A 16,340-nucleotide genomic window follows, 5' to 3' on the forward strand; every position below is an offset into this window, starting at 1 on the left:
TCAGATTAACTTTTTCCAAAAAATGTAACCAGAAACTGATCATTTTGTAAGTTAACCAGATAACCTTTTGCATCCCTAATTATGATGTATTTGAAGGTTTCGCACTTTATACATCAAAAGGAAACCCCTATGGACAATTACATAAGAACAAATTAACAGACAGAAAACACAGGCTCTTACAGGAAGAATCATACCCTCATTAAAATCATATAAAGATTGTCAAAATTATAGTACCATGTAACTTATGCTCATTAACTTAAAAACACTTCTAACCTATCTCTCTTCACTTCCCCCAAAATGTTGAACCAAGCAAGACCCCTAGTTTTCAAAAGTGTTTCTATTTCCAATACCTTAGCTTTAAGTAAGGCCAGTCTTTCAGATCTCGACTGCCTCACTAGCCCCTTCACAGGCCTAGCTAGTGGTTCGTTGTTCACAAAGTTGGACACAATCAGCGTTATCATCTCTAGAGTCTTCCCTAGACCCATGTCATCGGCCAAAATTCCTGCAAATGATATAGAATTTCACAACAGCTTCAAATATTTTGTGTTTTTTTGGAAGTCAAAATTTTGAAAATGTTTTGTATGTTTGTTTGTCTGGACTATCTGCCATATTAGACATTATGACATTCATATCAAGACAGTTACCATACTCCTAATATTCGTTGGTAAATTAGCCAACCAGCAATGCATGTCCATTATTATTCCAGCAACTGACATCTGCCTCACTTGAATCAGAAATAGTTTGAGGTATGCAGCTTGTTGGATGACTGAGCATATGAACAAAAGATCTACAGTCTTCGGAGCCTATCTTATTAAATAATGTACAACAAATTGAAGTAAACTTGCAATATTTGAAGAAGTATTATCACCAAACATCAACAAATATGATTAGTTGATATCAGTAAGGCTCTTTGATCCCTATCACAGGATCATACATGTACTTTTGCAGTGCTCTTACTTGTAATATATGGGAGTAAAGTGTCATCTTAGATTAGCCTGTGCAGTCCCCATGGACGACACTTTCTGTTTAATGTTAATTTTCTTTTACAGGGTGTCTCTTCTGACCCATAATCCTGTCCTTCACTCTTACAACTGAGCAAGGCTACTACCTCAGAAAACAAGTTCACTTACAAACAACCCCCCTTACCCCCACAGACGCTGGGTGGCCTGATCTTGGTGGTGAAGTTGAGTACAGTGTTGAAGTACTGCCCATCTCTCTCCTCCCAGAACGGTGGGAGGATGGCCTTGTTCTCCCTCACAATCATCCAGTTAAGAGCCTGCTTCTGATGAGGGTATAGCTGGGTCACTATTGCCTAAATGTTAAAGATTCAGGTAGGTTAGGGATTTGATTTGCACAATTATTGAAAATGCAAAAGCAGTATGTGATACAAATTTTGTCTATTGTCTACATAAACATGTCCGGGAAACTGGTGTTATTTTTTATATAACTAATATAATTATGGTTTTGTAGATTCCACTAGTGGTTTCTTTCTTGCAAAATACATATATGATAGGTTTTTGTTTTATTATGTGTAACGTAATTGAGTGGTTATGCATTACATGCACATTTAATGACCTTCTTCCTTTTTATTTATTTTTTTATTTTTGCATGTAATTTGTTTTTAAACAAAATTCTAAAATCCGAATCAAATGACCCATGTAAGTTTCTTCGTCTCTGTGCGTATATAAGAGAATATCTTTATCCCTATTGGTGGTGCATACCTCTGCAGGCTCTGCCAAGCTGGTCTTGTCTCCCTTCTCAATGTTCTCAAACACTTTATCCAGCTCATTCTTCACCTTAACAGTAATTTTTTTTTTTTGTAAATGTACTTTATTATTACAGATATTTTTTTCTATATGTAAAAATATGTAAGTATTCAATTTATGTAATAAAAAATCATTCATCTGAAAATTAACAAGTGTTCCGCGATCGGAGACATATGCCCCCCCCCAAACATGGCCTTGACCATGACCTTGACCTTTGACCTAGTGACTTGAAAATCAATAGGGGTCATGTGCCAGTCGTGATCAATGTACCTATGAAGTTTCATGATCGTAGGCCTAAGCGTTCTTGAGTTATCATCCGGAAACCATTTGGTGGACGGACCAACAGACAGACTGACATGTGCAAAACAATATCCTTCGAAGGGGGGCATAAAAAATGACAATAATGTTGAATGCTATGCGTATTGTTATAGATGAGTCAAAGAACTTAGGTTAAAATGATTGTATGCATATATGCTATCATTTGCATACACAATCCATTAATAGGGAGACTATCAAAACAACAGTAAAATGTAACCAGCTGTTGAAAATACAATTCACAATACAACATGTACTCCACTAAGAATGCATTCTATTTTACAAATTAGACCGCTTTTGAAGGTTTAAATATTTTAACTTCATGCAAAATCCATGTATATTATTGTTGCAAAACAATGGTTAAACATAAAATGGCACCAGTTGGTGATGAAGTAATAAAGGAAACTACAGAAAAGTATGTGAACATCAACAAATGTGCCCACCTCTGCAGGTGTAAGGTATGTTCTCCTAGGCTGACAAGGCTGCATGATGCGCTGGCCACCATTGGACGGACCCTGGGAGAGACTTGCACCCACCGCAGACGATAGAGGAGACCCTCCGGTGAGAAAATACCCGCAGCCTTTCAGTTTGCTCACTGCCTCACCATGATGCTCAGGTTTCCCCCACAGCGTGAGGTCAATCGGCATGCTGAACACGTTTTTGCTGCCAAATGGTACTACCCTGCAAATGATTAGATTGTATAAAATATGTTTAAACCCTTGATAAAATTTATTTCAAAGTGATATTAGATTTATTTCACCAATCACACCGCTTACAGCAGAACAAAAGCATACTATTGACAACATTAAACAAAGAATATTCTCTTTTTTTTTTACTTTATATGTTGTGAAGATGTCAGTTTTCTTAGATTATTAAAAACCAATCCTGGTACCTGAAAAAAAATCCACAAACCACTGAATACCGAAGTGATTTTTCTACACATTTCAAGAATGACCTCAAAACTATGTATACAACAAGAAATGTGTTTGTCAGAAACACTATGTCCCCTTCTGCGCCACTTTGATTTAGTTTTTTTTTACCTTTGACCTTGAAGGATGACCTTGACCTTTTACCACTCAAAATGTGCAGCACCATGAGATACACATGCATGCCAAATATGAAGTTGCTATCTTCAATATAGCAAAAGTTATTGCAAAATGTTAAAGTTGGCACAAACCAACAGACAGACCAACAGACAGGGCAAAAACAATATGTCCCCCACTATAGTGGTGGGGGACATTAAACAGAACACATCAGAAACTTTAAAGTACTGTACCCTTCAAGCCTAGCCAGTCCCTTATCAAGGATGAAAGCCAAGGGTTTTGCAAGCTCCCGCTTGATGTGACCCACTTGTATGCCCACCACGTTGAGAACCCTGATTGCGTTACAGTCATACGGGTTGTGGGGCTCTCGTTGCAAGGCTACCATCTCATTCCTGTTCACCTAAAATGAGAAAACGGGGCTTAATTCATATGCATTAAGTGTCGTCCCAGATTAGCCTAAGCAGTCTGCACAGGCTAATCAGGGACAACACTTTCCATCTAAACTTGATTCTCGTTCAGAAGAGGATTCCTATAAACAAAAAAAAATTCCTTAAAAGCGGTGTCATCCCTAATTATCCTGTAGACCGCACAGGCTTATCTGTGATGATACTTCACGCACATGCATAACGCGGAATACGCCCCTCTAAAACTTTACACTGACATCTTTCACATTTCAAACATGAAGTTAAATTTTACTTTAAGCCTACTCCCTAGGTGCCCATCAGATGCCATGTAACAGGACTTACATCAGCATAATGTTTCATGACTGAATTTGTTACAACATAATCATTTTAATATGAGTCAGCTTAATGCATGTGCGTAAAGTGTCGTCCCAGATTAGCCTGTGCGGATTGCACAGGCTAATCATGGACGAAACTTTTCACTTTTATGAAATTTTCTGTTTAAAGAAAGTCTCTTCTTAGCAAAAATCTAGTTTAGACGAAAATTGTTGTCCCTGATTAGCCTGTGCAGACTGCACAGGCTAATCTGGGACGCCACTTTATGCACATGCATTATGCCCCGTTTTATCAGAACAAGACACATATGATCTAGTGTTGAGCACATAATTTTCAAACTCATAAACAAATGTTAAGCATATACAAAAGTTTGACCCCCAAATCTTGATAAGAAGCTTTGATTCAGTAACTTTACAATGTTTTCTACGATAATTGTTATCAATCAGTACCCGAATTTATTTGGCAAATACAGACAGAATTAGATGAAGTTTTCATTTGTCTTACCTTTAACTATAAGTGAATTGTAACAAGCCCAAATTAAATGGCTGTTCGGGATAATGGTTATCATGAAGACTGGTGAGCCTTGTTCTGGGAAAACCGGTCTTAATGCATGTGCCTTAATTGTCGTCACAGATTAGCTAAACGGGGACAGCACTTTACGCTTTTATGGATTTTTTTCCTTGAAAAAGGTCTCATCTAAACGAAAACTCAGTCTTAAAGAACTGCACAGGCTTATCTGGGATGACACTGTACGATCATGCATCAAGCCCAGTTTTAACAGAACAAGGCTACTGTATTTACTTCTTGGTTTCTACAAACACTGCCATAAACTTACAATCCCAGCATAGTACTGCAGGCCTACTATGTTTCCCCGGAGAGTCCCAAAGCATGTCTCGTCATCCAGATCATCATGGCCAAAATCCTCATCATCAATCTCTATCATTGACTGACTGGTGGAAGCAGCACTTGTACCTTCATAATGCAGAGAATGGAAAAACAGGGCTTAATGCATATGCTTACAGTGATGTTCAAGATTAGCCTGTGCAGTCTGCACAGGCTTATCAGGGACAAGACTCTCCATTTAGAAGACTTCCTCTCAACAAAAAATTCCAAAAACGCAGAAAGTGTGGTCCCTGCATAGGCTAATCTGGGATGCTACTCTGAGCACATGCATTAAGCCCAGTTTTCCCAAAACTGCACGCAAGCTCAACACTCAGATACTTCCTTGAAAGGGCTTGCTTTGATTCATTTAGGCTAGCTAAAAACTTTTTCTTGATTTCTAGTTAATAATATAAGAAAATGTGTATAGCAATATATTGTATTTAAGACAAGGCTTACACAAGAAATGCATGCAGAATTTATATAGATACATGTATTTAAATATTATGTATTAAATTATCCTGGCAACACATGAAATGCTTGTGTCAACTTGATGACCCATTTTGTTTAGATCTTAGGGATCCAGCAAAGGGCAAACGTTGAATGGTTCCTTGCTATAAGTATAATATTTTAATGGCCAGATACCAGATTTTCTATGATCATGGTGAAAATCCTATTCTATCTTATGTCACTGGTATATAGCAAGGGATTAATTTATTTGTTGTTAAGATTTCTATTTCAGCTGATTAGACGTAGTTGAGAAAAGTAAATGGAACCAGTCAATATTTCTGACCATTATGCTGCTTACTTTTTTATTTCATACGAAAACAAATAGTTTTACACATAGAATTTTACCAGACACGAGGACAGTTTATTTTGGAAATAATACTGGACCTCAGGCATTTTGACCTCAATTATTGTAGGTCCGACTTCTTCTGCCTGGGTTGTAAAAAATGTCATTTCCAATGAAATATTCTTTCACTATTTTATGCTTAAAAGAAACGCTAAAAACTGTTTACCAAGTCCCAACATCCTCTCAACTTCTGTTGAACTTAGGGTGCTATCTAGGTCATCCATAAATGTATCACATCGTTGTCTCTTGGCCTTCTTTTGTGACGACCCATACTTCTTTTTCCAACCCCAGTTGCTCTGGCTCTTCCACCATCGCCGACCCATTGTTTTATAAGGCTATCAGTGACATGTAACATTAATGTTTATATGGTAATTATAAGAAAATTATGGCCATACACAGTGATTCATAAAGAATTCTAGATAACAAGCGACAAAATTGTCACAAAACCAGGTTTTCAATTTGAAAAAAAAAGTCTGATAAAGGGAGACCAACTCAAAATGTGCATTGTTACTGATCAAAGTTACCCCCTTTGTTTCAAAATCGATCTATTTTATGTTGTGGCGACCTTGACCTTAGAGATATGGCCGTAATTCTTTCGCGTGACACACCGTCCAATGATGGTGAAAAAATGTGCCAAATGATTTTAAAATCTCACAATTAATGACATAGTTATGGCCCGGACAAGCTCATTTATGGCCATTTTTTACCTTTGAACTCAAAGTGTGACCTTGACCTTGGAGATATTGACGTAATTCTTTCGCGCGACACACCGTCTAATGATGGTGAACAAATGTGCCCAATGATTTTAATATCTCACAATGAACGACAAAGTTATGGTCCGGACAAGCTTTTTCCGCCCACCCGCCCGCCGGCATTCGCCAATCTAATAACCAGTTTTTTCCTTCGGAAAACCTGGTTAAAAAATGATGATTGTATATCACACCAAAACAAGTTTATGCAAATTTATTTTGTGGTATCATCAAACATCCCAGTCCAAGATCCTATCTGCCCTGCTGCACCCTTATCCATGAAAACATTTCTTGCATGGTTGGCTTGACAAATATTTTGAACAAGGTTATTTGATGATATTGACAAGAAAATGCCATTTGAAAACATTCCATGTAATAATGCATACTGGTATATACACACAAGTTATGAAACTAACCATTTGTCTACTGATGACAATTGTGAAACAAAACAATTGTAGAGAATATTCCTAAATAACGCGTGTTGTTGCAACAATGTAAGTGTTTGGCCACCAATTTGGAATCATTAAATAGTATAAGAATTATTAACAAAGTATGTTTTAACGTTTTATTCAATATCACAGGTTTTGGGTGCATGGCCTGTGTCCAATATGATAATTAACACATTAAAGTCATTGCGATTGAATATTTTCAACATATTTTCTATAATAACTGTATATGCTTAAGTTATCTTACAAATAACCTAACATGATCCATAATTATAAGAGGCCTTTTCCTGGTGTGTCTGTGGGTCTGTTGAACACACCAAAGCAATATGGTCAAAATATCTCAACAATTTTTATTTAAAAAATCCAAACTTCAAAAAAAAATATTTTTTAGAAAAAAAGAAGTATCTGATTATTATTATATCACAATTTTATATTAACTGCATGAAAAAAAAGAATAATAATAATTCCGAAGAAATCAAAGATAACGAGAGATATAAAGGGACCTTTTCACATTTTGGTAAATTGACAAAATAAAAAAATATTGTTTCAGATTTGCAAATTTTCATTGTACAGTGGAAACCCTCTTAACCGGATCCTCTTTATACTGGAATCCTCTCTAAACTGGACAAAATGTCTGGTCCCTTTTTTTTCCCCTATAAACCATGTGTCAAATTTCTCATCAAGACCGGAATCCCCTCAATTCCGAATACTGGTCATTCTTTTGATGAAAATTGGGTCATTCCATACGCAATTGCACCTCTCTACCTTATTGCACCTCAGACCTAGAGTAAAACAAGGGCTGTTTGTAAAACATGCATGCCCCCCTATATGGGCTATAAGTTGTAGTAGCAGCCATTGTGTGAATGTGTCACTGTGAACAACGGCGGCGGCGGTGGTGGTGGTGGTGGTGGTGCATTACAATAACAATACTTAAGAATGATCAAATTGGAAAAGGTAACCTAGCACTGGCAGTAAATATGGGGCTCATTTACAGGTCAGATTTGGAATCTCTGCTGTAAAATGAGATTTTAAATGAATTAAAGGGAGGCAAATGCTGTAACAAAAAGAACATGCATAAACGGTAGTTGTTTCCCTTGTTTAAACCATGCTAAATCCTTAAAATGCCTATTTCCAGTAACTGTGACCTTCACCTGTGACCTTGACCTTTGACCTAGGGACCTCAAAATCAATAGGGGTCATCTGCGAGTCATGATCAATGTACCTATGAAGTTTCATGATCCTAGGCCCAAGCGTTCTTGAGTTATCGTCTGACAACCACCTGGTGGACGGACCGACCGACCGACAGACAGACAGACAGACCGACATGAGCAAAGCAATATACCCCCTCTTCTTCGAAGAGGGGCATAAAAATTGTGAACAGCGGATTAAAGACGTGTGAAATTAATAAAGGTGGTCGTCAAGTTTGCAAACTGTAAAAATCGCAAAACAATTTTAAGAGACTTGGCCTGTGATGAACATATCGATCAATAGAAGTGATAATACTGATTATAATTACTGATAAACACACATAAGGTTTTTCAGTGTGTTTTGTTTTTGATGTAGGAAGTTATGCTAAACTTTAATAAGCTTAATGTTATTTACTTTGCATAGGTTTTTTTACAATTGCTGATTTAGTGTCATATAAAATGGTGATTTGCAAAGTTGTTGAAGCAGTTCCATTTAGATGTTCAAATTGGCAATTAAGATAACTAACACTAAAAATGTCCAAACCTCCTTTACGTGAAGGTGTGTGGAATTATTTCTAAAAGACAAAATCAAACCGATCAAAGAGTCAGAGATGTTGCCTTAACCTACACTCAAGATTCTGTCAGTGAAATATGATTTAGGAAAGTCTGTGTACATGTCTCATTTGGGAAAACAAGTCTTCACCCAACAAAAGTCGGTTTAACAATGAGATGAAATGTGAAAAGATCAACAAACTTGTATGGGGCTGGTTCTGTATTGTAAGGTCTAAGTCATTGCCGATTTCTATTCCAATCAAATAGAATAATGCATAAGTCATAATGCATTAATGCATAAGTCATTGCCGATTTCTATTCCAATCATATAGAATAATGCATAATGCACCGAGCTTTGCTTAGGAACTTGGACTTAGTAACTTGAAAGCGTCTAATGGGCGGATGTGTCAATTTCCCCTCTAAACTGGAATTTTCTCTTGGTCCTGGAGGTGTCCGGTTTAGAGGGGTTCCACTGTAGTCATGTTTTTTATGACGAAACAGTAATACTGAACATTTAGGCCAAAAATAAAATAGTCTTGGTTCAGGGAACCCGACAGACCCTTTTTTTGCCCCCGACCCTAACGATTTTTTTGGTCCGCGGAAAAAAATCCGATGGCGATGTTTTTCACGGATACGGTACAATACGAGTTTTACCTATAGGGATTGTATCGGATAACGACAGATCCATTCATTTACCCTTTATAAACGTCATGGCGGCATCCACGTCTCTAATGTGTGCGATTAACATCGCAAATTGTGACCACAAAAAAGACTGTCAGGTTATGAGGGCTACCCCAACCTCATCAACAGCAGATGAGATTTTTTATGAGCTTCATGGGCCGGTGGATGCACAACGATATGGCGTTAAATTTCTTGTGGGAACATGGCTGGATGGGACATCTTTCTGGGAGGTACTTGTCTCATACATTTAACCGGACGTTTTTGTAACATTTTGACTTTTTATGTTGAATGGTTGATTTTTCTGAAATTTCATCTCAACACAATTCAGTTTCCAAGTAAATGATTCATACCAAAATATTTGACCAATTTTTGTGTCTTGTACTATTATAAAACATGTGTTTGAAAGCCAGTTTTTAGTATCCTTATGATCTGTTGTATATCGATAAATTTCAAATAGAAACATGTTTTTTCCAAGCTGTCTAGGCTCTAGAATGATGAATGTTTTTGAGGTCACTAAATGGTATATATTTATATTCTTCTAATTTTTTTGCCCCCACTTAAGGTCAGCATTTAGATTTGCCCCTGTCTGTCCGTTCCACAATGTTGTATCCAAAAATGTTTGAGCTATAGTCATGAAACTTTATATGGATGTTGGTCTTAAAGAACAATCTTTTACATGCTCTTCTAACCTGAACCCCCAGGACCTGAGTGCACTGTTATGACAGGGTTGCCACTAACCTGATGAAATAAAATTCCCTGACTTTTCACTGACTTTTCCCTGACCAAATTAGGTTTTTACTGACTAATTTCGCGACATATTCGGCCTCCTCCTCTACATGCAACTAACCAAATCCACCCTTTAAATGTTTATTATATTCTTTAACATAAAATATTTAATAAATAACAGAGCAGTACTACTTGTACACAACAATGCATGATGCAAGGCTACATAGTAAATACCACAAAACCAAAGACCATAAAGTTATGCATGTACAACCACCACATAATAGGATTATGATTCAAAATCTCTGAACAAAACATACTTCTATAGGTAGATACATGTGATGTTATTTATGACAATACAGTAGTAGCACAACCCCTATGACACAAAAAACTGTCCATATACAATATCCATTACATACTATGATCATACTATAACATCTAGACACAAGCATAGGTGAATACATATGAGTATCATGGTAATGGGAAATGTTAATAGAAATTAATCTATTTATAAATGTACATAACTGTTAGAACTTAGTAACAATGATTATTTCAATTAGCCATGGTCTGTGGCAAACATTATTGCGCAACAAAAAATAGATAAATTTACATTTTTGAACATGCTTTAAATTACAAATGTTTATGTTTTATGTACATAGAAATAGACAAAACATTTCAAATACAAAAAATACTGTTGAATCTACTTAAACAAATGATACCTGAAGACTGCCACTAAATAACTTATGCATCGACCCAAAATTGTTTTTTTTCCTCACTTTCACTGACTTTTTTGAAATTTCATTTTTCACTAACCATTTTTTTAAATTCCCTGACTTTTCACTGACCTTGAAAAAAAATAAAAAATCCCTGACTTTTCAAGTTAAGTGGCAACCCTGTTATGAAGTACACGAAGACCTAGCTAATGCCTTAAATGGGTCTCTGTGAATCCACTCACCATGTCACCATGTACACATATTTATTACTGACAGAATTCGCAAAAGGCAAATATGTACTACAAAACAATCATTTGAATATGTGATAAATTTAATACCTTTATTAATATATCAAGATGTGTTTGTGAAACACAATGTCCCCCTATATGATATTTGACCTTGTAAGATGACCTTGACCTTGTGAAGGATGACCTTGACCTTTCACCTCTCAAAATGTGCAGCTCCATGAGATACACATGCATGCCAAATATCAAGTTGCTATCTTCAATATTGCAAAAGTATTCATAAAATAAGCAATTTGGGACACATATATTTGACCTCTGACCTTGAAGGATGACCTTGACCTTTCACCACTCAAAATGTGCAGCTCCATGAGATGCACATGCATGCCAAATATCAAGTTGCTATCTTCAACATTGCAAAAGTATTTATAAAATAAGCGATTTGGGCCACATATATTTGACCTCTGACCTTGAAGGATGACCTTGACCTTGACCTTTCACCACTCAAAATGTGCAGCTCCATGAGATACACATGCATGCCAAATATCATGTTGCTATCTTCAATATTGCAAAAGTATTCATAAAATGAGAGATTTTGGCCACATATATTTGACCTCTGACCTTGAAGGATGACCTTGACCTTTCACCACTCAAAATGTGCAGCTTCATGAGATACACATGCATGCCAAATATGAAGTTGCTATCTTCAATATAGCAAAAGTTATTGCAAAATGTTAAAGTTGGCGCAAACAGACGGACCAACAGACAGACCAACAGACCAACAGACAGACCAACAGACAGGGCAAAAACAATATGTCCCCCACTACTATAGTGAGGGACATAAAAAGACATTGTATTTATGGATGAAAAATGAATACATGACGTGATCTCTTTTGTGAATTCTGTATGCAGGTTAGCATTAGTAAAGAGGGTGATTAAAAAGCAAGAGTTAAATAAAGAGCTTAGTAGGAATGATGACATGATGAACAACTAAACACCACATGTGCAATGTTAATCATTTGGTCAGTGTTTAAACAATCATGGGTGCATTTTTAAGTGGTCCTTTTTCACCTTGAAATCTGTCGACTGGTAAAAAAACAAAACAAAAACTACCTACCCTCCTACATTTTTCTGGCCATGTTCCCTGAACCAAGACTATTTTTTTGTTTGGCCTTACCATGCTCTAAAATATCCATTATATATATGTATCTTTTGACGATTTAAAAACATGAAAATTATAAAGAATTGCAACGTGAAATGATTGAATAATTTGGAGTTCTGTTGATGTCATTATATTTAGAGACACTACGAGGATTGCTTATCTAAAGTCTACAATACATCAATCATTGTATGAGCACGGATGGCCAAGTGGTCTGTCTGAGCGTTAGTCTTTTACACCAGGGGTTAGTGGTTCAAGCCCAGTTGAGGGTTACATTTTTTCTTTGTTTTTAATTTTTTACAGGAGCTTTTTAGATTACTGGTAAATGTTTACATTTATCAATATAAAGAGTTTAATGACAAACTTCAATACATGCCAAAATCTGTGAATAGGTCCCTTTAATTTTAAAGTTTAACATCAACAAGCTTGACTAAATAACATTGTATAAAAAAATTAAAATGACGTACAGTCATTTACATTTACAGAATCAAGATTACTTATATGAGCTCTAATGCCAATTTAGTTTTTTGCATCGGGTTCGGCTAAAACATCCATATATATCCATGCATACTTTCCGATGCAATTGGAGTTGTTGTTTGATATTATTGTATTATTTTGCAAAAGACACACACGTTATAAAATGGACAGATCGATTGGATTGACTAATTATTTAATGTTAACTGATTGACAAAACTGCCTCTAGTATGATATCACGTTTAATTACTTTTAATGTTGCTGCAAAGGCCGAAAAATCTGGCCGAAAATCTATTTTTTGCAGTCTGCTGTGACAGATCAATGTGACATTTCCCGCGAGATTATTAGGTGCACAAATATCAACGTTAATATTATCCGCATAGGTTGCATTAAACTAAACATATCGAAAATATGGCTAATTCTGGTTTCCGATTGGTACTTAGATAGTACCACTAACGGAGTGAAAGGAGCTGGTCATCCAGATGTCACAGACCTGTTTAAATAGCTTTTTTATTATGTCCCCCACCATTATAGTGGGGGACATATTGTTTTTGCCCTGTCTGTTGGTTTGTTTGGACAAACTTAAACTATTGCCATAACTTCTGCAATATTGAAGATAGCAACTTGATATTTGGAATGCATGTGTATCTCATGGAGCTTAACATTTTGAGTGGTGAAAGGTCAAGGTCATCCTTCAAGGTCAAAGATATAGGTAAAAATCGCTCATTTATTGTACATTTTTGCAACATTGAAGGTAGCAACTTGATATTTGGCATGCATGTGTATCTCATGGAGCTGCACATTTTGAGTGGTGAAAGGTCAAGGTCATCCTTCAAGGTCAAAGATAGAGGGTTGTAATGTTTCACAAACACATCTTGTTTTATATTAAAGCCAATCTATGTCTTATATATCTTGGTACAACCAGTTTTTACATCCGGGAACTATCACAGTGATAATCATATTCTCCTATTGCTATTTACTTTCTAATTTGTTAAACGTCTATGATCAATTTTAAAACATTTTTTAACCAAGCTAGCTTGCTTAGTTTGTGAACCACCAGTTCCATTAAAAGTATACTATGCACATTTATGTTGAGCGACGAGCACCAAAAGTACAAACATCTTAAAATTCATCTGAAGTCTTTTGCTATTCTTAAAACAAGAAATAGCTCAGGCGTAAAACAGGTGTTCCACAATTGTTTACCTGTTCTGGGAATGTTGAAAACTGAAACTAAAAGCTTAAATAAAATGTATTTTGTTTTTGGTCCTGATCACAACCTTGATGAAGCAACCTGGATATAAAACTTTATTTGTAAGGCAAGAGAGGCCTTGGATCATTTACTACCGGTGTCATAGACGTGGATTAACACATGATAAATTTGTGGCAAACAGCTGTGCAACGGATATATTAGTTTTTTTATTAGGACACAGTGTTGGATGCAGAATACAGTCTCCACTTGGTGATCACATGTGTACATTTGTTAAAAATTCTGATAAATGACAAAAGAACAGTTACAAACAAGCTTTATTATGCCAATATTTGACCTTTATCATGTAAGTTCTTGAACTTTCAGCCGAGGACAAAGGTGCTGAGAATAACAGCTTGCTACTCTAATGTATTTATTTGTGGCAAATTGCTGTAAATTGGCTGATAAATTCATATACAAATAAAATATTGTTCTTTTAATATTAATTCGTTACATAATGAAATAATGGTTCTATTGATCACTTAGTAAAATGGTATTTGGTTTTTCCCTTTTCTCCCATTGGTCTCATAAGGAATCAGCTGTTATCAAGGTTTCTAATTTATAGCCTCAGCTGCTGTGCTACGCGCGTGCATGTGTTTATTTCAGAGTTCATTTACAGGTCCCGCTGCATTTTCACAAATGCATCTATTGGCAGAAATGTCCCTGTGACATTTAAGTAGAGCTGCGTTATGCAATTACAACTTAGTACACAGTTTATTTTCATTGTGCAAAACAGTTATATAGATATTATTTGTTCAAGTGAAGTAAAATGCTGAACACATAACACAGCAAATCCTGACTGCATACAATTTATTTAATCGAAAACACTGTAAAAACATTCTATATCAATAACTACTGGTTAGCAAATATCCGCCATAATTATCATTCATATTGCAAATGTAAAATCAAATCGCTAACATATTTTTTATATGTAACAAGTAAATTCGTTGCATTTATATACCCGCTAAATAAATTTTGTTTATGGATGGGTGCATTTAACTTGATATACAGACATAATACAGTATAATCCTAAACAAACAAAAAATAAGTGGAATTTGATTGTTTTTATGTATTGCAATTTTTATGTCCACCAGTCTGTTCTGGGGGACATATTGTTTATGCGCTGTCTGTTTGTTGTTGGTTTGTTTGTGTCAAACTTTAACAATGGCTATAACTTTTGCAATTTGAAGATACAGGTAGCAACTTGATATTTGACATGCATGTGTATCTCGTGGAGCTGCATATTTTGAGTGTTGAAAGGTCATGGTCATCCTTCAAGGTCAAAGGTCAAATATTTGATGCATCAAACTTTAACATTGGCCATATCTTTTGCAATATTGCAGATAGCAACTTGATATTTAGCATGTATGTGTATCTCATGGTGCTGCACATTTTGAGTGGTGAAAGGTCAAGGTCATCCTTCAAGGTCAAATATATGGGGGACAATACGGACATTATCCGACATAGTGTTTCTTGTTCTCATTGATATTTATACATCCATGAAGATTCATGATTAAATCTTGTATTTTATCTGAGATATAGCCTTGAAAAGTCACATAATACAAAAACCAACAAATGGCAATGTCTCTAATTTAAGAAAGTGTAGGGTTATAATTCTTTAGCATGGCATTTCTCAGCATTTATATCTATACACCCATGAAGTTTCATGTTGATGGTATCTGAGTTATAGCCCTGAAAAGTTACATCATACAAAAAACAAAGGGCAATGACTCTTATTTAAGAAAGTGCAGGGTTATGGTTCTTGTGCATGACACCTCTCCTAATTGATATCTATAATGTATACACCTACGAAGTTCCATAGTGATAACTAATTGTTTCTAAGATAAAGCAATGAAAAGTTTGTGACAGACAGACGGAGAGACAACACCAATTCTATATGCCTTGGCCCTTTGGCGGGGGATACCAATAAAAGCGAGCAAACGGGTTTTCAAAATGATTCATAATCACACAGACATAGTTAAGGCATATGCTAAGCTCAGTCTAGAAGTTCTAAGCAACCTGTAAATATTTGAGCAGCAAGCTGTGTACACTGTCCAGTTTTGAAGTTTCGGAGGTTCTATCCAGTCTTGAGTTGTACACTGTCCAGTTTTGAAGTTTCTGAGGTTTTATCCAGTCTTGAGTTGCAAGTAAAGCATATGAGCCTTAGTCTGGGAAAACAGGGCTTAATGCATGTGAGTCAAGTGCAGTCCCAATTTAGCCTGTGTGGCTTAGTGCATGTGTGTCAAGTGCCGTCCCAATTTAGCCTGTGCAGAATGCATTTTGGTTTTTCTTTTGGAAGAGATTGCCTTTAAATAAAACAAGAGCACCGCCTTGCGGGTGCAGACCGCTTATCTATTTTCTTTTTAAAGGTGAAGGGACTCTCATTTTGAATCACAAAGAGGGGAGGGGTGGAGTGAAGAGGGGTGTATAGTGTGGGGGTGTGGACATTTATTACATTATCTTCCAAAAATGCGAAAAAAAATGCAAAAAAATAAAAAATTCGGGGGTGGGGGGGTGGGGTGGGGGATTCTTTGGTGCGATGGTTGGAAGGTATTTCAAACATAAAATAATAAAA

The 16,340-nt window shown here is 36.1% G+C and overlaps 1 protein-coding gene across 7 annotated transcripts in view; it reads right to left on the reverse strand.

Moving 5' to 3' along the window:
* LOC127875316 (helicase-like transcription factor) overlaps positions 1 to 13,145 on the reverse strand; it is a 68,952-nt gene extending 55,807 nt beyond the window's left edge. For 3 of the 7 annotated variants that reach the window (XM_052420291.1, XM_052420290.1, XM_052420289.1), the window contains exons 1-8: positions 12,770 to 13,143; positions 5,760 to 5,928; positions 4,697 to 4,833; positions 3,358 to 3,524; positions 2,525 to 2,762; positions 1,722 to 1,796; positions 1,147 to 1,312; positions 351 to 502 (exon numbers count right to left, since the gene is read on the reverse strand). In XM_052420291.1, coding sequence (XP_052276251.1) covers positions 351 to 502; positions 1,147 to 1,312; positions 1,722 to 1,796; positions 2,525 to 2,762; positions 3,358 to 3,524; positions 4,697 to 4,833; positions 5,760 to 5,916 — 1,092 coding nt within the window. In that variant the 5' untranslated portion in view covers positions 5,917 to 5,928; positions 12,770 to 13,143. Of the gene's footprint in view, positions 1 to 350; positions 503 to 1,146; positions 1,313 to 1,721; positions 1,797 to 2,524; positions 2,763 to 3,357; positions 3,525 to 4,696; positions 4,834 to 5,759; positions 5,929 to 12,542; positions 12,732 to 12,769 lie in introns of those variants that run through there. The other 4 variants (XM_052420288.1, XM_052420286.1, XM_052420287.1 and 1 more) reach the window with 4 other exon arrangements.
* Between the last annotated feature and the right edge of the window lie 3,195 nt (positions 13,146 to 16,340).

This window comes from Dreissena polymorpha, chromosome 3, assembly GCF_020536995.1.
Source record: "Dreissena polymorpha isolate Duluth1 chromosome 3, UMN_Dpol_1.0, whole genome shotgun sequence".
Taxonomy (NCBI): domain Eukaryota; kingdom Metazoa; phylum Mollusca; class Bivalvia; order Myida; family Dreissenidae; genus Dreissena; species Dreissena polymorpha.